A 26611-nucleotide genomic window follows, 5' to 3' on the forward strand; every position below is an offset into this window, starting at 1 on the left:
AGTATTACTACTGGCAGAGTCAGCACTTGAACTCAGGTCTTCCAGTGTATGCTGAGGCAATCAGCTCTCTATCCTGATGACATTCCTTGTATCACCACCCTGCAGGGGACGCCCACCTAGGGGTGTGGTGGGAGGCTCAGCTCCTGGAGAGCTGGATCCCCAAAGTCAGAGAACAGTGTTTAGGACCTGACAGAGCAGTCCCACCCCTGATGAGCTCGAAGAGCTGCCGGCTTGCCTGCGGAGTTGCTTAGTCGCTGACTTCCCCAGGAAAGCACTAATTATGGCATGTTCCTCCCCTCCCCAGCCATGGCTCTGTGATCTGTCACAGTCCCTCAGCTTTGGGACAATGGCTGCTGTTTCTGTCACCCCCCTTTGCTTTGTCTGGCAGGGTAGGGACAGAAAACAGAGGGATAGACAGATTGACCAACAGGAAAGCTGGGGCTGGGCTCATGGACAATTCCCATGAGTCCGTTCAGTGGTTCTCAAAGTGTGTTCTCTAGACAAACAGTATCAGCAATACTCAGGAACCTGTTAGAAATGCAGACCTGAGACCTGCTGAACCAGCAATTCTGGTAGAAGCCCTGGGATCCCTGTTTGACAATCTCATCAAGTGACCCTGATGCCTGTTCTATTGAGGAACCACAGCTTTGAGTCCAGTGCAACTTGGTGGTGGTGGGGGATGGCATGCTGTGAAGAGGTGACTATAAAGTGGGGTGCACTGAAGCACAGGCTCAGAGAGGTCTGCATTCGAATCCAGGCTCTGCCTACATCTTGTCCTGTGATCTTGGGCAGATCTCTTTTTACCTTGAGAACACATTTATTGACAATCTACTATTTACTGTTGAAGGCCCTGGGGCTACAGTGCTGGGAGAAAACAATGGCAATAGCCAACATCTTTTCCCATAGTCATTCACTTGAACCTTACAAGAAAACTTCAGGTACCGTTCTATCATTACTCAATCTGAGCAGGTGAGGCACAGATGGTCAAAGTAACCTGCTCCATGGCTAATCTGAGGCAGTGCTGGGGTTTGAGCCACAGATGTGCTTGCAAAGCCAGGTGCTGGGCCACTGGGCTGGGCTGTCCTGTGGCTCGTTAAGGAGATGGACAAAATACAACATAGACACAGAACACTGGCAGGTCATGATGGGTGCTTTGAAGACAAATAATGTAGGGAAGGGAATAGACTCTCTGAGATGGGGTGGGGTGTAGGCAACTATTTTAACAGGGTGGTCTGGTGAGGCCTCTCTGATTTGTGAACAGAGACCCCTGTAAAGCAGCTTTTTTTGGTCTGTAAAATGTATTATTAGTACCTCCTTCTCAGGTGTGATGTGAATATGTCACAAGAACATGCCTATAAAGCCTAGTACATGCTGAACTGTTGTTATTTGAAGAAATAAATTCAAATCTTAATTGACTCAGCCCCTCACTAGCTGGGTGTCCAGGGCGAGTCACGTCATCCCTCTGAACTTCTGTTTCTGCAGCTATAAAATGGCTGCTAGGACCCTTGGCAATAACTCACATACAGGTCAGAAAACAGGGCAAGGGCGCGGTAAGGGCACCCCTACCGCCTGCTCCCACCCCACTTTCTCTCCAGGCTGTCAGCAGCTCCTCTGTGAGGCTTTTGGTTCCCTGGCCCAGGCCGCCCAGGAGTCCTTGCTGTTTTTATTTTTATTATTCTGGCTCCAAAGCTGAGGCCTCTAAGTGGCTCTTCTTGCCCAGAAAAATAGGTCGTTGGCAGCTCCAGCCTCCTGACAGGCCCCACACAAAGGCGGCCTGGCGGGCCTGCCTGCTGATGCCAGCCCAGGGTTCTGGGAAGTGAGGAGCGGAGCCCCGGCAGGGCTGGTGCCAGGCAGAGCTGGGTCGCTGCAGGTTCCAGCGTGCCCCAGCAGAATGAACTTGGTCGAGTCACTTTCTGCCTCTGACCTTGTTTCCCCAACTCTGGGAATGCAGTGAATTGCTGAGGCCTTGGTGAGACAACGCATATTGAAGGGCCTGACATGTACAGGGGTGCCATCACCCCACCTGCCGAGGCAAACTCCAGATATGCTCCCACCATGGTTGCTTTCACACCCGTGCCGCTGGGAACAGGGTAGACCTGGTTACTCCTCTTTCACAGATGAAGAGACTGAGGCTCATGAAAAAGTCTGCCCAAGTGGCATAAGTTAAGTCAGCAGAGTCTTGGCTTCAGAACCCTGATCCTCCCCTTCTCACACTCATTCTAGTCTTCTTCCAGCTGGTCCTGGACAATAGGGAAGGACGTGATCGGACTTCTATAAAAGGATCCCTCTGGCTCCTGAGCGGATAATAGATGGAGGAAGAGGGAGGCAAAGGTGGAGAGAAGGTGCCTCAAGTGGGAGATGCTGGAGGCTTAGACCAGGGTGTTAGTAGCAGCGGAGGCACTAGAAGTGGTTTGGTTCTGGATGTGAAGGGAAGATCCGGCCAGCAGGACGTGCTACTGACAGATTGCACGTGGAGAGTGACAGAGAAGAGTTGAAGCAATGCAGGATGGAGCCGCTTCTGGCTTTCGATCTCAAGTCTTTCACACCTTGCTCAAATACCACCTCCTCTGAGGCCTTCCCTGACCCCCTCCCCTCTCATTGGCCCTCCTGCATCCATCTCCTGCTTTATATCCCCATATAGCTTTATCCCTATCCAACGGACTAAATATTTTACATACTGATTTGTTTGTTCACTCCCTCTAGAATGTAAACTCCTTGGGGCAGGGGTTTTTGTGTTTTTCCCACCTGCTGCAACCCCAGTGCCTAGCACAGTGCCCAGCACATAGTAGATGTGTAATAAATACTGTCGAGTGCGTAGTAAATGGTATATGTATGAAGGCAATTCAATTTTAATCCAAGGCAGCCCAAGATGACTCCTATGGAGCTGGCTGATTTACCTCCATTATCTGCCATAATCTCAGTGTGTAACCTCAAAAAAAATTGTTCCCCAACCTCAGTATACCTAGCTGCCCATTGGTCTCAATGAACTCCCAGCCCTGATGGTCGGCCAAGGATGATTTTTCTGTGGATGCTGGATCGGGAGAATAAGACTCAGGGCCCTTCCTGGGGCAGAAGTGAGGATGAAATGGCCCTAGTGTTGGGAAGCCCTGCTGGGTGCCTTTGTTGGAGGTACTATATATAAATAGCAGGTGGTTCAATTATTATCCTTCCCTAATCCGCAATTTCCTAATCCCAGGCAGGTGTGTGTGTGTGTGTGTGTGTGTGTGTGTGTGTGTGTGTGTGTCTCCTAGGGAACAGTTAATGGCATAATCTTCTGGAAGCCCAGAAGTCTGTCTCATTTCTGACCTTTATCAGCAGCCCCTGCCCCGACTCCCACCCTTGATGGATTCCAATGATGGATTTTTCCAAAAGTCTCAGCTGGTCACCTTTATGGTCTCAGCCAGTTGTGGCCTGAAGAGTTAGAGACTCTCTACCTCCCTCTTCATATACTAAGAAGACCCCAGAACAATCTCCTAACCAGTGCCCTGATTCCATGCTCGCCTCCCTGCAGCCCACTCTCCACTCGAAGCCAGAGTGGACTTTTAAACACATGAATCAGAACGTGGTGCGCCCCTACTTAAATCCTCCAGTGACTCATATCTGCAGAATGAATGCAGGCACTTCACCAAGGCCCGCAAGGCCACCCAGCTGGACCACTTTCCCTCACCCTTTGCCCATTCTCCTGCAGTCACACTGGCCCCAGGGCCTTTATATGTGCTGTCCCCTCTTCCCCGAATCCTCACCTTGCTGCCCCTTCTTACGATTCAGCTCATAGCTTCTCAGGAAGGCCTTATCCTTATCTAAATGAGGGCACCCTTCTCACTCTCTGTGCTCAATCTTCTGTTCATTAATTATTTCTACTTGTCTACCTCTCTGTCTCCCCACTAGAATGTAAATGCTTCATGGACAGGGACCTTGTGTGGGTCCCTGCTGTATCTCCAATACCCAAAGGAGCAAAAAAAATCCCCTTGTACTTCAGATACTGCCCAGAATCCTGTGGGCTCTGAAGGACTGCTGTCAAACACTTTACTTATTTATCAAATACTATGTAGCACTTGGGACATGCCAGGCACTCTTTAAAGTGTTGTACAAATATTAATTCATCCAATTCTCACACCAGTTTTTTTTTAGGTTGATACTAATTTCAGATGAAGAAACTGAGGCACAGACAAGCTAAGGTACTTTCCCAAGTCTACTCAGCTCATAAGAGGTAGCCAGCAGTATCTGAACCCAGGGAGTCTGGTCCCTGCTATCAAAAGCTGCACCTTGCCTGCCTCTCTGTCTTAGCACAACACCAGGACTAGGGGGTGTCACTTTACAAAGGTCTTTACCCTGCGAATCAGGAATTCAAACCTTGTTTCTACCTTGGGCCTTGCTGTGTGGCCTTAAACAAGTCCACTTCCTCTCTGGGCCTCAACTCCTTTTTGTTGCTTCATTCATACTCTTTAACAGCCTCGCAAAACAAAATTGGTTATTGCTTATTTTCAAGTCCCAACCCCTCCAATTAGCAGAGGGTCTTGGACTTCTTTCTCTCCCACAGTCCAGAGCCACGTTTTGCCAGGTGACCAGCACTCCCACTGCCTGTCACTGACCTGGCTGCTAATGGGAACACAGCTTCCCTTCAAGGAAAGGGGGAGAGGGAGAGGAAGAGAGAGAGAGAGAGAGAGACAGAGACAGAGAGAGAGAGAGACAGAGAGACAGAGACAGAGAGACAGAGACAGAGACTCGGTTCTTCTCCTTTCTTCTCACCTTCCTCATTGTCTTTCTCCCAGAGCCCAGGCCTTCAAGTTCCCTCTCATCTCCACCCAGCTCCCCCCAGTCTGCCACCCCTGACAGAGAGCCCACTTCCCTAGGGAGGCCCGGACCCTTCCCTCCTAGTTTCCCGAGTTACAGCCCCCCTTCTCGATCGTTCTTCACCCTGCGCCTCTTTTCCAGGCGGCACTGAAGTCCTTCCTACACACACGCTATTTTTGTACGATCACTCTCTCCTTCCTCTCCCCCTTCCCCCTACATTCACTTACTTCCTGCTTTTCCCTCACCTCAGCCCAGCTCTGAAAGAATCGGGAACGCTTTGGCCCAAGCCCACCCCCAGAGCGGCCTGCAGCTTTTGGGACACAGGGGCAGGGCCACCTGGGGAGGTGCAAAGGCAGACACCCCCGTCCCCCCCCCACCCCCCCATTCCCCGACTCCTTCGCCGCCTCCAGCCTCTAGACAGAAGGAAGCGGGCACTGACCACGACCAGTCTGGAGGCAGGGGAGGCCAGCGGCAACTTCCCCAGTCCACCTCAAGAGGACGATATAGCCAGCTCGCGGCGCTGACCTTAGAACAACAAGTTTGCGCAAAGTGGAGCAGGGGGCCCGGCCCTGGGGCAGCCCGGCGGCGCTTTCACGGCTTTGCAGCCCTAGCTGGCGGCGCAGGTCCGAGCCCGGCAGGCAGTAGGAGGGGGACAAGGGAGGGGGCAAGTCCAGGGCTGGTGACAGCCACGCGGGCTTCTGAACTGGCACATTGTTGCAGGCGGAGGCTGGTCCAGTCCCGAGACTAAGCGGGGTGCGCCGGCGGCGGGGGCTGGCGGGCCGCCTCCCGGGGCAGCAGCGGTGGGCCCGGGCCGGGGTGGGTGCCCGGGCCGCCGCGCGGCGCGGGCTAAGGGGAGACATCGGCCTCCGGGCCCGGCGCGCGGCACCAGCCCTCGCTCCCTCCCTTCCCCGGGCGCGCTGCTGACGGGCGCTCGCCGAGAGGGTGCTGGCGCAGCCGGAGCCCCGCAGCCCCCAGCGCGGGCAGGAGAGAGGAGGGGGACCGGGAGGCGGGAAGGGGCCGCGGCCGGGCGGGCGGGGGCTGCGGCCGGGACTGCGGCCGGGAGCGAGGTGAGCCGCGCGCGCCGCGAGGAGCCGAGGAGAGGCGAGTGGGCAGCGGCGGGGGAAGCTGGGGTCTGCCCTCGGCCCTGGCTCTGGGTCCTCCTCTCTCCCGCGCTGTCTGGGTCTGCGCGGCGTGTCTCTCTCTCTCTCTCTCTCTCTCTCTCTCTCTCTCTCTCTCTCTCTCTCTCTCTCTCTCTCTCTCTCTCTTTCTCTCTCTCTCTCTCTCCCTCCCTCCCTCCCTTCCTCCCTCCCTCCTTCCCCCTCCTTCTTCCTCCCCCGCTGTCTCCCCCTCTCTCGCCACTCTGAGTCTCGGGCTCTCTGCCTGGCTCCCCTGGGTCTGTTTCCCTCTCCCGCCGCCTCTCTCTGGCCGCCCGGGCTTTCTTTCTCGCGCGCTTGGGGTCTGTCCTCCTCTCCGTCTCTCGATCTCTCCGGGGGGTGGGGGGTGCTCCGAAAATCGCGGCCGTGACGGCAGCTCCTAAGCCGCTCCAGGCGCCCGTTCCGGGGAAGGGGGGGAACCCCGGCCGGGAGGGGAGAGAGGGGAGGGGGGAGTCTTAGTCATTTCCCCGCTCCAGCCCGCGCCCGCCGAGCGCGCACTCACGGCCGCTCTCCCTGCTCGCTCCGCAGCCGCGGCCCATGGAGCCCGCCAGCCCGGCCCCCGGCCGCCTCGGGCCGCTGCTCTGTTTGCTCATCGCCGCGTCCTGCGCCGGTTCAGGTAAGCACCTCTCTCCCCTCTGCCGCTGTCCCCCAAACTGCGGGCTCAGGCCTCTCAGATTGCCACTGGGAGCCCCTCGGCTAATGTCAGCAGTAATAGGGGTAGAGAGATACCTGTAACCAGGGTTATAGATGCGGAAACTGAGGCTCAGAGAGGACCAGCAACTTGCCCAAGGTCACACAGCCAAGGATAGAACCCAGACTACGACTGTGTGGCACCGGGCTGGGCACTGGGACACACCCAGGTGAGTTGCTTAACCCGACCCCTGCCCAAACTGGAGGTGGAGGCAGGCTGTCGCCAGCTTTCAGAGCAAGGCACCCCTGGCTTCTCTAGAAGCTCTCCCCCTGGACTGATGCTGTCCATATGTTTGACTTCAGCGTCTGAGAGAAGGGGGTGGGGGCAGAGGTCTTCCAGGTACTGCCTGGGATGGAATAGAAACAGGCTGTTGCAGTCAGGGAACAGTGAGCATTTCCTCTGGTGTGCAGAGTAAAACAGTATTAGTGCATGTATGGGGGAGAAAGAGGAAGGCAGACCACTGTAACCCTGGGGTGAGCTGCTGCCATCAACAGATCTTGATATGAAAACACGGTAGATTGTCACTGTAGTTGCCAAAAGCTTCTCACTGGATGGCTTGCTCCTTGCTGCTTTCCCACCCCCCGTCCTCCACCCTCCACTTCTTCTTGCCTTCTCCAGGCTGCCAGGCAGCTCCCTGCAGTTCAGGGGCTCTGTGGGGGCTGTTACCTGTGGCTCTGAGCATGTCTTTTTGTTGGCCTACATCAAACACCTGGCTGTCTCCAGCAGGCGGGCTCTGAAGGCTAGCATGTGTTCACTAAGGGGTGAGGTCACCATTCAGGAGCCCTGCTTCTTAAAGGGGTTTTGCAAAACCATGGTCTCTTGGGAAGGTGTGGGGAAGCAGGGAAATGACATTAAAGGATAGGGGTGAGGAAGAAGAAATGGGGATCTTGTTTTTTGGCTTCTTAAAGCTGTGTTGTTAGCAGAGGGGTCTCTGTGCCTTCCTCCCTAGAGGAAAGAGGCAAAGATGAGCTCAGTATCCACACCCCCTCCTTTGCATTTGCCTAGAGACGGGTAACCATCTGAAAGCAGTGAGAAAGGGAGAACTAGCAAAGAGTGGGTGGAAGGAGAAGTGGAGATAAACAGCCACTTTTCTCTGCCCTTTGGTTTCCCCTGAACCCAGGGGACTCACAGAGGCATCCCCCTTACTCCATCCCTGGTCTTTCAGTTATAGTTAGATCCTTGCTGGGCCAGAGGAGGCAATGATATATTTCATATCTCTCTTATGAGTGGCATCTCCGACCTGCTCCTTCCTGCCTGAGCCAGCTATCTATATACCCTGCAAAGTCCCAATTCTTGCCCTTCCTGGCCTGAAAATACATGAGCTTCTTTCACAAATGCTTAATTTTCCTAAAGCAGGGAAGTGGGCCCAAGCTAATTTCTAAATATGTTTCAGACCCTTCTCCAGCAAGGACCCTATGGTTCAGTTTCTGGCAAATGAAGAGTACCACCGGTTAACAAGTGTTCAGATGGATAGCCTGCCTTTCTCAGGATCCTGGCTAGGAATACCACCACCCTTCTTGTGGACAAATTTCCCCCTTTTGTCTATAAAAACAATCTATAAAATGCTAAAGATTAGGCAATAAAACTTTCGTTCCAATCCATTCAGCATCAATAGCCTGAAAAAGTGGGAGCAGCAGAGGGGCCAGGATTAACTTTGAAATAAATGGATCTTAGGAAGTGAGAATAAATTTCTTGGCTGAGGGTGGTGGGGAAGGGATGGGGTGTCACCATCATAGCTGAAGCCTCCCAGCATTCTCCACTCTATGTTCTATGGGGTCCTGATCACACTCTGGGCCCTGGCCTGGAATTTACCTGATTTGGCTGAGGGATGGGACCTCAGGCCCCTCCCTTAGTTGCTCTAAGCATAGAATTTATGACGAAGCAGAACCGAAGGAGGACAGAAGGGCAGGAAGGTAGAAGGAGGCAGTTGTCCAATTTTCTAAGAAAATGAATTTGTTTGAGTGAGGAACTCAAATGTCAGGCTTAGGAAGGCGGCTCTGGATTGAATGACTACGAGTGTCTCAGACAGAACCGTCAGCCTGGGAGGTGTCACATGATTGCTGTGGCTTCACATGATCCCTCTTTGGAGGAGGCTGGTCGTGGAAATTATCTTGATTAGGAAAGAAGTTTCTAAAGATTTCTTTTAGCATGAATACTGACAAAGGGAGATTCTAAAACAATGTCAGTGAAGTGACCAACCCGTGTTCTTAGAGCCAATGTGAATCCTGTTTCTTAAAACAACTTCACTGAGAGAGAGTATGAGACTAGGAAAAGGGAGGGAACCGGGGCTTGGGGACACCTGGGTAGCCTGATTCTGCACCTGACACTGAACCTGCTGGTTCCTCTCTTGGCCCCACCTAGCTCTTGGGACATATGAGTCACCTAAGGGGCCAGCTGCAGATGAACTCCCATTCATTCTTCTCTCTGGCCTGGAGAAGGCCAGGGCTAGTTGGGGTTCAGGCTTTGGGGGACAGCTGGGCCCTCTGGTAAACTTCTGACCCTTTGGTAGAGGGTGGCATGCTGGTGGCTCCTTTGTACTTTCCTAAATCGTGAAGTTAATCTCACTTCCTCTTTCATAAGAAAAGAAGGGCTGATGGCTCAGGCTATTGGAAGGTCCTTACCATGTGTTCTCTGGGTACTTTCTGGCCATTAATTATTCCTTTACCAACCCCACGGAGACTCATTCATCAACCTGCAGTCACTCAGCACGTACGAAGTCCTGATGTGAACCACCTATTGAGAGAAGCAAGGCGACTCAATGTTTTTTGAATGTTAACTCTGTTCCAGGCTGTGTGCTGACTGCCTATTTGCGTAATCTCATCGATCAGTAAAGCAAAGTATGAGTTGGCTGTTATTCCCACTTTGCAGATGAAGAAAATAAAGTCCAAAGCTGGAGAAGTAACTTGCCAAAGGAGTAAGTGGTAGGGAAGCCTGAATTTTGAATCCTGGCCTCCTGGCCGGCTAGCCTCTGAGGGAAGAAGTTCACTGAGTTGCAGAATTACTTAGTCCAAGCTGGAGAGAGAGAAGGGAGCCCCCTCTAGGCTTAGGTGGAAGTTCGTAGAAGGGTTCCTTCTGGGGCAGAAGTTTTTAACTGAGTCACAGTCGCTTCTCTGAAAATACACTGAGGATGGAAACACTGACAGCCCCTTGGCCCTCACAAATGACAACTCATGGGAGCGGTATGGCTCCTGTCAGAGCCCCCCATCTGGGCTGCCAAGCTCTGGAGCCCCCAGAGCTGGAATTTTCCTCCTTGCATCTATCTTCCTGGTGCCCTTTGCGACAGATGGAGAGGGGGTGTGTGAGAGGAAGGCAGTCTAAAACTGTTGTACAGATCCCACACTCACTCGCTCGCTGCTTCCAATGGCTCCGTGCGACAGGTTATTTTTTTATTTGTAGTCTTGGACTGACGGAAGGTTCCCCCACCCCCCTCTATTTAAATGTGCTCAGATTTTTGGCCTGTCAACACAACTCAGATCATGTCACTCCCCTGCTCAAAACCGTTGAGTGGGTCCAAATTTTCTCTCTAAAAAAAAAAAAAAAATGTGCACCAGGGCCTGGGCTTTCCCCTACGATAAGCCTTATTTCTCAGCCACATGTGTTTTCAGAGAGCTGACCTGTTGAGATGCTGCAAGATACCTAGGCTTCCTTTATGCAAGCCACAGCTACTCAAGCGTGTTAGCACATAGAAGATCCTGAGAAGTCCCATAGTTGCAGAATCACCAGTAGGACCCTATTTACTCCTGTGTTCCCCAAACATATGAACAAGATGCGTTTGGTGTGTATACCACCCATTAACATGCAGCCTAACCCAATTTGGTGAATGCTTTTGTGCAAATCCATGCCCTTAGCTAAACTCTCTCACCTCTGTACCTTTGCTTATGCTGTTCTTGCCATCAGAGAGGCTCTTCCCTGCACTTCCTTATCTCCATATCCTTCTCATCTTTCCCCGAATCCCACTCATCCTTCATGCTCCCAGCAATCTCTTTCTTCTTTGAACCCTCCTCCAAGATTTCATCTGCCCCTGCCTTGGGCTACATATTGCTTTCCTCCTGTTTTATCACCATATGCATGCATGTCTAACTCTAGCACCTGCTTGGCCTGGCGCTCGTTTAGCCTCCCCTTGTAGAGACACAGCAGAGCCTAGTGCTGAGTTGTAGGCTTGGAGCCAGACCCCTGGGGGTGAATCTCAGTTCCACTATCTATTTGGACAACTTACTGAACTCTGCGTCTCAGTTTCCTCATCTATAAAACAGAAATGACGTCAACAACTCTGTTTCGAGGACTGAGTCGGTTACTGCATGTGTGATTCTTAAGGCCGTGCCTGGCATGTAGTAAGCAATCAGTACATATTAGCTAGCGTTGTAACCATCGGTTTTGTTCTACAAGAATTTCCTCATCTGTAAAAGCAGGACTGATTCTTGTAAAGCATCTAGCACAGCTCCTTGCACAGAGTGAGTACTCACAGAACAACAAAGCTGATAAGGGAGTGGATGTCTTTAGTCCAAGGTTTTCCCCTGTAGTTTTTATGACAGCAGGGGATGAAGGAGTTGAGCAGAAACCTAGGCTGTGTGGTTTAATTGTTAGTGGGATTGAGTGCTGTGGGCACAGCCTGCCTCTAGGTGTCTCTATCCTGATCCAAGGTCTGGAATTGTGGGTTCCCAGACCTGGCAAGCCAGAGGGGGCCTGAGAGAGCTGTCAGTCCTCTCATCCAAAGCCTCACTGAGAACACTACAGCCTGAGAGAGGAAGGGACTGGCGGACTCACACAGATGATGACAAGGCATGGGTGAAACCCCAAGCCTCCTGTCGTCCAGGCCAAGGCTTTTTAAAACTGGAGTATACTGGAAGTTTCCATCATTAAAGCTAGAAATCTGACAAGATCCCAAATTCCATGGAAAAATACTGAAGTGATAATAATGGGAGCCATCATTTCTGGCCACTTACTGAGCCCAGCACTTGGCATGGATAATCCCAGTGGTACTCAGTTACCCTGGGTGCTGCGCACAGTTACCATCAGATCCGTTTGACCAATAAGGAAGTGAGGCTCAGAGAAGCAGAGTGACTTGCCCAAGACCACACAGTAAGTGGCAGAGTCAGAATGACGACCCCCACCAGCCTGACCACATAGCCCATGCTGTTAACTAGACATCACTTAGGCCTGTTTGACAGGTAGGGAAACTGAGGCCCAGGGGTGCTGGCATCCCTGGCTCTCCTCTCATATTTCTGTCAATCAGTGTATCTTCCTGGGAGGTGGAGGCAGCAGGCAGCGGGTGTTCCCAAGATGTGTTTCCGTCCCATACGGGAGAAGGAAGCATCTATTTTTACAGCCGAAACTGCTTTCCTGTTCACTTGGGCGTTCCTGGCTGGGCAGGTCTTCTGTTGGAGGCCTCTGCAAGATGAACTTTCTCTCCCAGGTGTCTTGCCAGGCATTCAGTCCGGAGAGATGCAAAACAGCTGAAGTGGAAGTTAGAAGCGATGCAGAATTGGATCTTAGCGTCTGTAAAATTTCCTGGCACATCCATTTGGGGGCGCAGGGTGTTAGATGGCTGCAGATTAGCGCCAGGAGCTGAAGGAGATCAGGTGTCAGATCAGGATCGAGAGGGAGATTGGAAGCAGGGAGTGAGCCGGTGGGATGGCCAGAGAGGGTGAATGCCGATGCCGGAGTCATCTCTGCTGCCCCATTCTTCAAGCACACATTGTCTTCGAGAAATGGAAGGTCGTGGTAAAAGGATGCTAGGCATCCTTTCTGGATGCTAGGCATGCACTGAGCGGTGTTATCTTCCTATTCTTTTTATTTTGGAAAATTTCAGATGTACACAAAACGAGAAGAAATAGGGTAGGGAACCCCAGTTTCACCAATGATCTGCCATTCATGTTTCACCTGCCCTCACTTTGTTGGGTGTGGGGGGTTGGGGGGTATTATAAAGCAAATTCTAGACATTGGGGGTCCTTTCATCGGTCAATACTTTGATGTGTGCAGTTGTCTAATCCTCATAATGAGCCATAAAGCATGGAGTCCCTCATCCCCATTTTACAGATAAGGAAACCGAGGCTCCCAAAGCCAAATCGGGCTCTTCCCAAGGCCATGTAGCTAGTGAGAGTGAAAGCCAGAGCCAAGCCTTAATTTACTCTTAACCACTCTCTGTCCTTATTATGGTCATTTTAATTACAAATATTTGTACAACACATATTTTTGAGCATCTTCTATGTGCCAGGGGTGGCTCTGGATGCTGGTGATACAATGTAGACCAGACAGACAAAAACACCTGTTCTCATGGTGCTGACATTCTAGCGAGGAAATAAAAATAGACCCAAGTAAAGATTACGTCAGGTAGAGACAAGTGCCATGAAGAAAACGAAGCAGGACAAGGGAATAGAAGGTTGAGTGGGAACAGAGGGAGGGTATCTCTGAGAAGCAAAGGCCTGAATTAAAAGGAGGGAACAGCCATGGGATATCAGGGGAAGAGCACTCCACACTGAAGGAATAGCACGTATAAAGCCCCTAAGGCTAGAATGAGCTTGCTGTGTTTCTGGAATAGCAAGGAGGCCAGTGAGGCTGGAGTGAAGGGAGACAGGCAGGAGGAGAGTTAGGAGAGGTCAGGACCAGACCAAATAGCACATGCTTAATTGAGTACCTGACACTGAGCATGTCAGGCCGTGTGATATGATTACTACCGTATATACTTTCTCATTTACTTCTCATCACAGTTCTGTGAGATGGGAACTATTATTATACCTATTAAACAGATGAAGAAACTGAATCTCAGAGAGGTGAAGTCATTTGCCCTAGGTCACACAGCTTGTAAGTACAGAGCCAGAATTTGAGTCCAGGCCTCTAAATGCTGCAGCATCCTCATCACTGCTTTCCTCCTTCCATTCTGGCCCCTGCAGTCTCTTCACCCACAGGAGCTGAGTGAATCAAATCCTCTTTGCCCCTGCTCCAAACTTTTCAGGGATTCCCATTGCCCTTAGAATAACATCAATTTCTTTACTCACGAGGCATAGCATTTTCTGGACCACTTCTATCTCTCCAGCCTCATTTCGTACCATCTTTTCCTTCCTTACGGGTTGCGGCCACAGTGGTCTCCTTTCTGGCCCTCATATGCGCCAGCTTCTTTCCTACCTCAGGGCCTTTGCATTTGTTGTTCTCTCCCATGAGAACCACATCTCCCCTGACCTTCGCTTTGTTCAGGTTTCCCCTGCAGTCTCACCTCCTCAGAGATGCCTGTCTCGACCACCCCAATCTAAAAGCAGTTCCTTCTTAGTCTCTATTATGGCGCCAAACTTGTATGCTTCCTAGCATTCCTAGCCATTTCTAGATTTGTTTCATTACTTCAGACCAGTCTCCCTCACTAGGATGTAAGCTACGTGAGATAGGGGTTGTCTCTGTCTTTTTTACTGCTAGGCCTCCTGGGACCTTAGCACAGGGCCTGACAACATTGGTTGGTTAAGAATATGTTGCCTGAAGAAGGGAACAGGTGGGTACTAAGATCCCCATTTCAAGGAAGAAGCTCAGAGCCACGGGAGCAGAGTTGTGACCTAACTACTGCATAGTCCCTCAGTGGCCAGGGCCATGACCACGCCATAAATCCCAGCCCATCGTGCTGATGTAAGGATCCCTAAAATATCAGGAAGTACAAAAATAGTGTCCGCCGGGGTGGGGAAAATCGGCCAAGAAACCCCAGAATTTGTATTTAAAATTATGGCTACACAAAATGAGCAGGCAGACCACGAAACACGACGCGATCAGTGCCACGCATTCTCAGCGAGGGTTTGGTGTGGAGGGCCCGACTCAGGGCCAGGTCCCTCCAAAGTGTCCTTCATTGCACGAGGCCATCTTTTACTGTGGGTGCAGGCACAGGTGGAGTCAGACTATGACCTTGGCCAAGTGGCTGTTCCTCCCTGAGCCTCAGTCTTGTCCTCTGTGGAACGGGGTTGGTGACATCTTTGTCATGCTGGGTCCCTGCAGAAGTTTGGGGAGACCTATCATGCATCTGGTAAAGTTGGTGCTCGATGCTTGTTAGCCACTATCACTACTAGTGTTATTGTTGTGTAGTCATCATTTCATGGTTTGGGGCTTGAAAGAGCAAGTAGAGACCTGCTAGGAGATTTGGAACTTACTATACTGCCCCTTTGGGCCTCAGTCCCCCTTCTGGGAAGCAGGAGCTTAGTTGGGCTGCTCTCCTGCAGGTCTCTTCCAGCCCTAATGCTCCATCCCTGATACCCGTCTCATCCTTCCTCATGAGGACACTCCAGAGCCCCTCCCTAGCAGGGCAGGCAGAATATGAATTCAAGATGTGCTCCTTACTGGCCGTGTGTTCTGGAGCAAGTGTTTTCCCCGCTCTGATCCTCAGTTTCCTCATCTGCGCAATGGAAATACTACTACTGTTTCCTCTTACGTGGGAACTATTGAGGGTTAAAAGAATTAAGAGTGTGGAAAGTACTTTTGCGAGTTGCAAAAAGTGCTATAAAAGGCATCAGTGAATAGTGTCAGCTTAGGGGAAAATCTCGTCCGGAGACTGTTTGCTATGGCAGCAGAGTATGCCTAAGCCTTGGCAAACGCTGTTTAATAAATGCATGTCGCTTTTAAGGGGGCCTTTATCTAAGCTGGGAAAATGTGTGTGCGTCCTTGGCAGCCTAAGAATCCAGAAGCCTGAGCCGGAGGGGACCCTGTTGCTTGTACATGAACTCTAATGACAGATGATGGCAGTAGCAGATGTCTGTGTTTGACTCCTGCCTCTGCCCCTTCCTTGCCTCTCAGGGTATCAGCTTCCTCATCTGTAGGAAGTCGGGATGGTGACAAGAGCACTGGCCTCACTAAGCTGTTGTAACGGATAGATGAGGGTTTCTTGTTATCTGGTCTTATCCACACAAGTCAGGAGCCTGTCCTAGAGGAGCCATTGAGCCTGGAAGCACTTGGGATCTCAGTCTCTCCAGGCCTCAGTTTCTCCCTCTGCAAAATGGGGAGGTGGGAAGAAGGCACCGAGCACAGTGGATGGTGGGTGTTGGTGTCCCTGCATGCTCTCTCAACCTCATCCGGTCCCCCCAGGCCAGGTAAATACGAAGGGTGTTCACAGCACACGCATATTAATAGTTGCTTCCCTCCTACTGTGCAAACAGGGCCACACTACAAGCATTTCTTCATCACCTCCAGGTTCAGTCTGAACCCAGCAAACACTCACCAGGGTCTTTGTCCCTTTCTGCCTCCCAGCCTCCTTGCCAGCAGGATGCTTAGCCTGCTCGCCCTCACCAGTCCTGCTCCAAGTGGTCTCGTGCATACATGAGGGCAGGGCTGGTTCTGTTTCAGAGAGAATTCTTAGCTTCTCAGACTTAAGGCTGTGATGCGTCATCCCCTTCATCTTGAAATGTCCGCTGTGTGGTAACAGCTGCTCTGCACCAAGCGCTTCCTCTGTGCTAGGCACGATGCTGAGATCCTCACTCGCATTGGTCCTTTTCATCCTTAGAGCAACTCTAGTTATCATCATCATCATCATCATCATCTCCATTCTACGGATGAGAAAACAGAAGTTCAGAAGGGTTTAGACATTTCTTTGGGCCTGTGAAGTGACAAAGTTGAAATCCAAACAAAAACATACATTCAACGAATGCCACATACTGGTATAAACCTAGAGGGTATCGCAGGGGACGAAACTAAGTGCCTCCTCTCAAAGGACTCATAAGTAATCTAGGGTAGGAAGACGGACACTCAAGAAATTAACAAATACATGCTGCGTTGGGTGGTGTGTGCAGAACACGGGGCTCGAGGGAGTAGTGTTTTATACTGCGTGGCCAGGGAAGACCTCTGAGGCCTGAAGGAGGTGAGGGAGCCAGTGTGTAGCTATCCAGGGGCTGAGAATGCCAGGAGGAGGCAATGGCAAGTGCAAAGGCCCTGAAGTGAGCGGAGAATCCGGCATCTCTAAGTGCAAGGCCCTAAGGTCCTGGGCACCACGGAAGGATTCCAGGTCTTACTCTGAGTGCAGTGGGGGCTGTGGGAGGGTTTTGAGCAAAAGAAGGGTTTTGGCTCAGGTTTCAAAGGCTCCTCTGGCTGCCGGGGGAGTATATGTTGGAGAGAGGTGAAGTGGAAGCAAGAAGTCCAGTTTAGAAATTGCAATAAGGATCCAAGTGAGGAATGATGGTATAGGAGAGGTAGTCAAGAGAGGTCGGAGTTTGGATAAATCTTGAAAGTTGAGCTGACAGGATCTGCTATTAGATGGGGAATAGGGGAGAGAGGGGAATTGAGGAAATATACAGTTCTCAGTCCAGCTCTTCTGATCACTGACCATCTGACCTTGGGGAGAGAGATGGTGGTATACCCTTGATTACAGGTGAGAAAGTAGAGGCTTAGAGAAAAGTGACATTGCCAAGTCACTCTGCTAGGGATGAGACATATGGGTCTTCTTGCCCCAGAGCCTGAGGTACAGGCTGTGTTGCCACTTAAGCAGTTTACCTGCTACCTGGAAGGGCTACAGGGCCTACGCTTTCCCTGCAAGGATGTGGCCTGGTACCCAGTTCCCTGAGTTGCCTGGAGTGGGGGTAGAGGAGAGTACCCTGGGCCTGCTGGGCCCACTCCCGCCTTATTTACAAGGCCACATGCGTTCCCGTTTTTGCTGGCTCCAGTGCAGGTGATAATCTCTACCGCAGCACCTGGTTTGTCTCCACTCAATGGTTTTATACACCGGTAGCAGTAGACTGCTCCCAGTGGTGTCCTGCTGTTTAGGTGGCAACCGAAGCCATTCTTCAGTATGCCAGGTTAGCCCAGTCCTAGGCTTGCCCTATCTCAGCTTGCTCACAGCCAACAAGCACGTTCCACAGACTCTGCCTTGGTCTCTGGATTGTCCAGAGCCCTTTTCTCTTCTACACCTTCGCTCATGTGGTTCCCCCCTCCTGGAATGTTTTCCTCCCTCCCCAGCCTCGGTCAGACTTCAAGACCTATCTTAGAGGCCACCACCTCCAGGAAGTCTTCTCAGTTCCCACCCTTTTCCCAAGACTCCATCCCCAAGCTTCTACTTGCTCACTGATTTCCCCGCATTTGGTCATTGCCCATGTCTAGTACTCTGCCCCACAAAGGCAGGGACCTGTCTTAATCAGCTGTAGCATCTAGGATGAGGGCTGGCAGCAGAGTGAGGTTTGAGAGGGCACGAATGAATCTGTCTGACTCCAAAGGAAAATCAGTGCCTAGCTACAACTTTCAGTGCCCTGAAACACCTGCTTTGGAGCTTCAATTTCCCTTGGGAACTACAGAGTCCACATAGCCATCCACCCATGCAGCCTCCTCCATGAATCAGCCCAGGGACTATCTGTCCCCCACCCAGGGTCATGAGCTTCAGCAAGGCAGTTCCAGGCTGACCTCTTCAGCACTGGGCCCTGTAGTCACATATAGTAAGTAGGTGTCAATAAAGGTTTGAGCCTCCTCTCAAGGGCAGGACCCTGTGCCAGGTGCCATGCAGAGCCGTGCCCACCAGGAGCTGATGACAGAATTGAGGAAAGCATCTCACTTGCCCACCTTCTTCTTTACACCCTTGTGCATGGAAACTCGCACATGCCAGGCATGTTCACAGCTCAGCGTGTGGACACACGGGGGGTATCCAGACAGTGGTCCCCACACGTGCGATATGTCAGCACACCCTCTCACATTAACACTCCTGTGTACACCACGACCCTCTCACACATGCCCTCCCTGCACACGCACCCTCTGCACACACACGCATGTGTACACGTCCCACTCATGTGCTTGTCTCTCCTCTTCTCCCATACACGTTCACATGCGCCACCATGCTCACACCTCTCCTCAATATCTGCTCGTACACTCAGGCACAGACACACCCTCTCGTGCCATTGACATGCTCACACACACCCAGGCCACCTATGATTCATGAGGGGTGTGAACTCTCCTGCACACAGTTCACACCCCTCTTGTCCTGGTTCACTGGCACCCATTCAAACACACTCTGAGCTGCCCCGTTGCACGTGATTGCATGCACGCTTCATCTTGTGCACACGCTCACATGTGCACATATCCTCTGGGGCCCACCCATGCACATGTGGCACTCGGCACACTCAAGCACATGTGTACATCCTTGACACACTCGCACACCTGCTTTCTTTCATTCCTGTGTGCATACTCTCATCTGCACTCCTGTGCTCCACATTCTCACACGCAGCCATCAGATCATAACCCAGAAGATGCCAAAGGCAGCACGTGATGAGACGCTGCTGGGTGTGGGGTCTGATAAACCAGCAGCCCTGAGGACGGGCACTAATGATTGTGGTCAGGGAAGGAGATGCTGAGTGGCCCCAGCTGTGGGGGAATAGAGTCTCATTCAAGCCATCTTGGGATGCTGAGCCCCTGGCACTGCCAGAGCTCTGGCCACAGCCTTCTTCCCAGTCCCTGGGCTCCTTGAATTTGCGGAAACCTGAGGGGTAGCCTCTATCCTGTCCCCAAGGCCCTTGCTCTGGTGACTCACTGCTTCCAAGGGATGGGCAGGCTCCCACGTGTCAGTGAGTGCCTGTGTGGGCAAGGCTGGCTCTTGGGAATTGCACATTTCAGCTTCATTCTCTGCACCCCGATGAGGCAGGCTTCTGGAGGAATCACACCCAGGGATTACAGTGGCCCTATTTCCCTCCCAGCAAGTGTCAGTTCTAAGTTAGTTTTTTCCATTAGAAAACCATCATTCAATTTTCTGATGAAAATTGTTTTTCTGTTTTCTTAATCTCAAAAACCAGATGTGAATATTGGGGGGAAAAAATCAAATACATTTGTCCACGCCTAATGGTCAGTTCTCAGCCCCATCTTACTGCATGTCTTATGTCTTCCTTGGACTGTTCATGGAAAATAAGGAAGACAGGTGGTGGGAGCAGCAGGTCACTGGGAGTTGGCGGGAGATGGGGTCAGAGATGCCAGCAGGAGCCACTCGTCTAAGAGGTCGAGGTTCATTCTAAATTGGATTTATTTATTTAAAGTCTATCTTCTCTGCCTCCGTGCAAGCTCCACGAAGGGACACAGCCATTCCTTAGCCCTTAACTCAGAGCCTGGCGCATACCACATTCCCGTAATTCATCCCTGTCCGCTCCTGTGCTATGGGCTCCTGCATCATGGGGACACTGAGTTCCTCTTAGAACAGATACACAGAACAGATACCACTCACTGTGCCGACTTCTCTCATTAGAAAACTTATTCATAGGTTTTATTTCATTAATTTAATTTTTTTTCAAAAGCAATAAATGTTCTCCGCAATAAATAAAAAATAAAAAAATTAAAAAAAAGAGGCTTTAATATACTCTTTACTATAAAGTAAAAAGAAAATGTGCCCACCCCGGTCCCATTTTTCAGATGTAACACACATCAACATTGTGGCAATTATTACTCTAGCCCCTTTTCTCTAGACATTTGATTGGTCAGCCTGCAGCTATTTATTGAGAATCTACTCTGTGCCAAGCACTGTATCAGCAGCTGTGGAAAATAGCAGTGAACAAAACAAACTTCTAAGAGGGAATTTTCATTCAAACGATTAACATATATGTAACATGCATTGTATGTATAGATTTTTCTTATTACAAAGAAAATACTGTAAATATTCTTTAATACTCATCCAGTTTAGAAAATCTGAAAAATCCCCAAAATGGAAGGGGAAAAAAAAGAAAAAGAAAAACTCATTGGCTTTAGATTCATTATCCAATGAGAGTTGTGTTTTATAGCTTTGTATAATACTTTGCATTTGTTTATTTGCATATAGTTTTATTTTATTTTACAAAGTCATGAGCATACTGAAAGCAGTTTTTCCTTCTTTTTTATTGCACAGTAGTGCAAACAGAAAACATAAAAACAAAATCCCTCATAAATCTACTACTTGCAATTAATCACTGCTAATCTTTAATATCATATATACATTTTTTTTTCAAAATTAGAAGTTTGGGATCATTCTGAAAATATCACTCAGTAACTGACTCTGAATTTCTAATATATCTCTGTGTCGACAATTGCAAATCTATGCCAGCATTTTCTTGGCTATAGATTTGGTCATCAAGTGGGTTCCCCATCATGGGATCAACCAGTTTCCTTTTCTTGGCTATTAGGCTATTTCTAATTTTCTGGTTTTTGTAAGAACACCCAATTGAATGAAGCAAAATGTTTGCACATATCCTTAGTCATCTGAGTATGATTTTACATTGTTTTCATTCTCTCAGATTGTAACTACATCAAAGCACTGATCCCATTTGTCTCTGATGGTATTCTATGAGATTATTATTTTGTTTTTATACTTTTCTGTTTTCTCTAAATGCTTTGTGACAACAGGTTATATTTGCATAATCACAACATCGTTTGAAATTACGCAATGCGAAAATTTCCAGATTATCACAGTTTTCATGTTGGTGGCTTTTAATGACTACCTGTAATCCCATCTAGGGGATAGGCCAAAATTCACTTAACCATCCCCTATCTTTGGTTGTTTAGGTTTTTTCGCAACTTTTTCAAGCTCCTTATGCAGGCGCCCCGTTCCAAACAGCTTTCACACATTTGGTACATTCGGCCGAACTGCCTTCCGTAAAGGATGTTCCAATTTCCACTCCCACCAGCAGTGCGTGAGAATGCCTGCCCAGCCACCATCCTCTCCCTGAGATGGACCCTTGGACAGTCACTCTCTTTGCCAGGAGGGTGGGAGAGAGCAGGAAAATGGTTTTGTCGGCATTGCCAGCATGATGACTCCCCGGCCCAGAACCGCAAGAATGAGTCTTAACAAGCCCGGTTCCCAGAACAGAACCTGCAGAGAGAAAGAAAAGCAAGCAAGCAGTGAAAAACTCTCTGCTGGAAAAAAACACACATACATAGATTAAAATAATATTTGGCACTTACGTCGCACTTTAAAATTCTTCAAACGCTTCATAAACACTAGCTAATTAATTAAGCCACCTAAATCTGGCTGCAGTTGGTGCAGAGAACTTTAAAAAGTGGGGAGGGGCAGCCCTACACAGCTCCAGATTTGATTGTCGCCCGCCCGGGGTGTGATTGCAGGCCTCCGGCTGCACCACAAGAATAGCCCTGCTCCAACACACCGCATGCCTGACTCCACAGCCTCCTCTCCTGCTCACACCACTCCCCTCACAACTGCTGACTCACAGCCCTGTGTGGTGTTATCGATAAGGATAATAATAACTGCCATGTATTACAGGCATCTTCTGTGGGCCAGGTACAATCCCAGGCTCCAGGCTTGCCCGTCACCTGGATGTGCCTGTAGCAGCTCCATTAACAGGCAAGGAAAGAGGCTCCGAGAGGGGATTTGCCCAGGAGCAAGTAAAAGCCCCACCTTCGTTCATTCATTCATGCATTCATTCAACATGTATCTGTGAAGGGCCTGGTGTGTGCTAGACACTGTTGTAGGCAGGGAGTTAGAAACACTCCCTTGTGGATCCTACACCTTGGATGGGGGGGACATGACAATCTAGAGAAAATCGAGTAAGCAGTATATCTATGATCATAATAGGAACAGAACTCAGAATTTAACCAGCACCTCTACAGCAGGCACCTATGTCCAACTGTGTCATAGCCCTCACGACTATCGTGGTGGGGTGGGTGGCAGTACCTCGCTTTATGGAAGGTGGAGTGGAGGCCCGGGGAGGGCGGGTGCTGAGCTGGCGAAGGGGAAACCCCTGCTCTCCCCAGGCCCGCTGGCCCCAGCCGGTTCTGCCTCCAGGCAGCATTTCCAGTTCATCCAGTCTCCACGCCAGAATACAGATCCACTGGGAACGTTCCTGACTGGATGCTGTTGGCAGTTGCTGGTACTGCCTCAGATGTCTCTGGGTCACTGCCAGCCTCTTTTGGCCTCCTCCGTGTGCCTCTCACACACCTGGCCACCAGCTCCACACGTGCCCCTGTCCTCTGTGCGCTCTGGTTTCTTTCTTTCACTGGTGAGGGTCAATCCATCCTCAAGCTGTCACTCTGCCTCTCCACTCGCCTGCCATGAGAGCCCAGGGATCCCCGGCATGAGAGTCAGGGCTGAGACAATAGTCAGGTGGATGAGACTGGGCTTGACCGCAGTAAGGGCAGACTGGAGTCTAGGGGCCTCCTTTCCCTCTGGTGCCCGGCCCCTACCAGTGGAGTGGTCCCAGGCCATGGGCTGGTATGCAAATTTACATAGTCCCTCTCCTCCCCTGCCAGAGCCAGAGGGGGCAGGGGGCTGCTCAGGGCATCAGCTGCAACCCTGTCTTATGTGCCAGGGAAAGGTGGCCTAGGTCAGGACAGGACAAGGTCACATCACGGGTCAGTGGAGCACCCAGCCAGAGATGACACCGTCTGCCTGCACCCAGGCTGCCGCCCCTCCACATCTGTCAGTTTCTCACTCTGTCTCCACCTGCCTCTCCTACTGTCTATCTCTGCGGTTCTCTCTCCTCCTCTCTCCCTTCCCCTCTCTCTCTGTTTCTCCAAAGTCTTTATAATGTCCTTTCTCCCAATCCCCTCACCTTGCTCAAAATCCAAGCCCTGGCTGTGCCTTGCTTTGAGCACCTGCAGCGCACCTCATAGCAGCTTCACCTGCCTCTTTATCTTCCTCTGCCTGCGTCCTTCCCGCCTATCCCCTATCTTCTCTACCCAGAGCCCTGTCTGATGTGCTTCAGCCCTCTCCAGTTTGGGGTTCAGGCCCTCCCCCTCCACTGACCTTCATGACTCCTTCCAGCTACCCTACCTGAGAGCCCTTGAAGCCTGAACTGGTTCCACCTCCCGTGTGTCCCCAGCACCCAGCATGGGCCTGGCCTACAGGACCATCAGCAAGGGCTGATAGGAATAAAGTTTGAGCAACAGACCCTCTCTCATTTATTCATCATATAATGACAGTAGCTTCTCCTTTGCCCAGCTTGCTGCTAAGTGACTGAAAGCAGAAGGCTAGGAGGTGTTTACCCACCTCGTAGATAAGGAAACTGAGACTCAGAACCAATGGATAAATTAAGTCACATCAGACTGAGAAGAACTTCCTAAGAGGCACAGACTCACTGAATAGAGAGTGAGTCAGCTTTCAAACTCCGTCAGACGTATCTGAAGACCAGCCACTTCTTTTGACACTGTCCTGGCCCAGCCTTGTTGGGTGGTCCTAACAGAGATCCATCAGAATAGGGTCATATAACTATTTGACAGATGAGACTAAGGTTCAGAAGGCAGTAAAGGGACCTGCCCAAATGAAGGGCAGCACTCACATGTAGTGCTTGGCAGTACTAAGTGCACATGCAGGAATCCCTGTTGGCTCGTCTCAGTGGCCCAAGTGATGGTCAAGTCATGTAGCAGTACGCCCTGAGCCAGGATTCGAACCCAAGTGCTCCTGCTTCACAATCTGCCTCCTGGACGAGGTCCACCTGCTGAGGACAGCTTCCCTGCTCAGGGCCTGCTTCCTGGGCCAGCCTGAAACTAATCTAAGCCATCGTAGAAGCACCCACACACCGTGCTGCCGCCCACCGCTGAGCCTTCGCCCAGGCTGTGCCCTCCGTCAGGAACACTGTGCCCCTTACATCCCAGGAAATTCAAATTTGAATTCAGAGTCCAGCTCAGGTATGACTCTTCCAGAGAGGGCTTAGACACTCGCACCCACTCTCTGCCATGTCATTTAACCTCTCTGTGCCTCAGTTTCCTCATATGTAATAGACTCTCACATTACAGGTTCATTGTGAGGGTTATATATAATGATACATGCAGTGTGCTGAGCTCAAGGCCTGTTCGCAGTTCAGCTCAGTCACTGAAAGTCATTACTGATAAACACTTGACAAAACCTAAAGGATTGCCTGTGGATAAAAAAACTATCCTCTCTGTGTTTCCCTCCAGGAGAGGCTGCTGAGAAGGAGCTGCAGGTGATTCAGCCGGACAAGTCGGTGTCAGTCGCAGCTGGAGAGACGGCCACTCTGAACTGCACCCTGACCTCTCTGTACCCCGTGGGGCCCATCCAGTGGTTCAGGGGGACAGGACCAGGCCAGAAGTTAATTTACAGTTTCAAAGGAGGTCATTTTCCCCGAGTAACAAATGCTGCAGACACCACAAAGAGAAACAACATGGACTTTTCCATCCGCATCAGTAACATCACCCCAGCAGACACCGGGACCTACTACTGTGTGAAGTTCCAGAAAGGAGACACTAACAACGTGCTGTTTAGGACTGGACCGGGCACTCAGCTCGTTGTGAGTGGTGAGTACGGGGTGGGTCCTTCGTCCCTGCTGTGTGACAAGTCAATAAGAACACCATTCATTCTCTGGGCAGCAACTAAGAATCAGGGGCACAGTGAGTGCTTACGGTCATGATCTGATTCACAGTCTGATTTCACCCTTTGTACAGATCGGGGACATTGAGGCCAGGAGAGGTCATGCTGTTTGCTCAGGCCCCACAGCTGGTAAATGGTGGGAAAAGTCTGGAATCCATGTCTGCCTGGCTCCCCGGCCCTTGCCTTTTCTAAGCCAGTCCAGCCCCTTATTCCCAGGGATGAGGGAGCTGAGAGTCTGAGTGACTTGCCTGTCACAATGCCAGACCTCACTCCCGCCTCCAGAGAGTGCTCTCCTCAGTGTGCTGAGGCTTCTCCTCCCTGACACTCACTGAGCACCTGCTGTGCCAGGCTCTGCTCTGGGTGCTGTGGCAGCAGCAGTGAACAAAGCAGGCGTAGACTTCTCTCACAAAGCTTCGTTCTCCTCCTTCCGGTGAGGAGAACCCCATCCAGAGCAGGAAAGGGGAAAACGTGTTTCTTTATTTCACCTTCAGAAACATCAGACTGAGAAGAAATTCCTAAGAGATACAGACTCACTGTTTACTGTGACAGGCCTGATGGGAGGAGGTGCCCAGAGGTTGGGGGTCACTGTGGGTCTGTCCAGGAAATCCTCCTGTGGTTCAGGGACCAACTCACAAAGTCACTGAAGACTCTAGGCAGAGCTAGGTCATCTCAGAATGTCCCTCACCCATGGAAGAGGTTAGGGGTCACCTCATTGAGGCAGCAGCGTCATTTTTGCTAGAGGCCAAGGATCCTGAATCTTGGAACGAAAGCACACAAAGGACCTTTAGACCATCCAGCCCGACCTTGAATCTGTGTGGTCTTGGCCCAGTTTCCATGAAGTCCTGTTTCCCCGTTCAGGTTTCTGTGAGGATGGGACAGAATGTCTAGAAAGCCTTGGATCTGGTAGTATCAGGGTATTACCGGGCATGCAGAGGTTGAGAGCGTGAGCCCAGCTGCGTGCCTGGGTCACATCCCAGCTCCGTCACTTTCCAGCTCTGCTATGTCTGGCCAGTCACCCTCCACATTGGGCCTCGGTGTCCTCATCTGTCACTGACCTCACGGAGCAGCTGCAAAGAGTGAGTGAGTGAACATGCGAAGTGCTTAGAGCAGTGCCCAGCATGTAGTAAATATGAGCTGTGATGTAACAAAGCTGTAGGACCTTGGCTGGGTCATGTTCTTCCCCAGGCCTCGAGTATTAATGGGTTGAGAGTTGGGTTCGGGGCCTTTAACCTTGGCTGCTCATTAGAATCACCTGGGAAACATTGACCAGGTACCCAGACCCTGGCTCCACTCTAGAAATTCTGATTTAAGTGCCCAGACATGGGCCTGGCAGCCGAACTTTTTTAATATTTAGAGGACTTGAAGGCACAGCCAGGGCAGAGAGCCCTGAGCGAGTGGATCCCTGAGATCACAGAGGAAAAGTCGTATTGTTTTTTCCCTTGGCAGAGGTGGTTCCCCCTGCTGCTGGGGCTGCAATGACAACTTTTAGGGCTTTGGGTGCGTCAGAATAGCATGGGCCTGAGACAGTTCATGGGAGCACAGGAAAATGAGCCTGAGTGGAGTGTCAAGGACACTGTCCCACAGAGCAGACCTGGACTGAGAGTGACTTCTTGTCCTCTGCAGCCCCAAAGAGGGGCAGCCTGGACATCCTGTACAGATCTGAATTCTACTGCAGGGGATGCCTTCCCATCCTTAAACACATATGTGTCTAAACAGGCACTAGGATCCCTGCAAATACTCACG

At 50.9% G+C, this 26611-nt stretch overlaps 1 protein-coding gene across 2 annotated transcripts in view; it reads left to right on the forward strand.

Moving 5' to 3' along the window:
* The first annotated feature begins 5190 nt into the window (after window positions 1-5190).
* Window positions 5191-26611, forward strand: part of SIRPA (signal regulatory protein alpha) — a 40815-nt gene continuing 19394 nt past the window's right edge. Inside the window, exons 1-3 of one of the 2 annotated variants that reach the window (XM_036229567.1) lie at window positions 5191-5417; window positions 6477-6564; window positions 24439-24795. In XM_036229567.1, the coding sequence (XP_036085460.1) occupies window positions 6486-6564; window positions 24439-24795 (436 nt within the window). In that variant the 5' untranslated portion in view covers window positions 5191-5417; window positions 6477-6485. Of the gene's footprint in view, window positions 5418-6179; window positions 6251-6476; window positions 6565-24438; window positions 24796-26611 lie in introns of those variants that run through there. The other variant, XM_036229569.1, reaches the window with a different exon arrangement.

The sequence above is a fragment of the Rousettus aegyptiacus genome, unplaced genomic scaffold (assembly GCF_014176215.1).
Source record: "Rousettus aegyptiacus isolate mRouAeg1 unplaced genomic scaffold, mRouAeg1.p scaffold_m13_p_12, whole genome shotgun sequence".
NCBI classification, from domain to species: domain Eukaryota; kingdom Metazoa; phylum Chordata; class Mammalia; order Chiroptera; family Pteropodidae; genus Rousettus; species Rousettus aegyptiacus.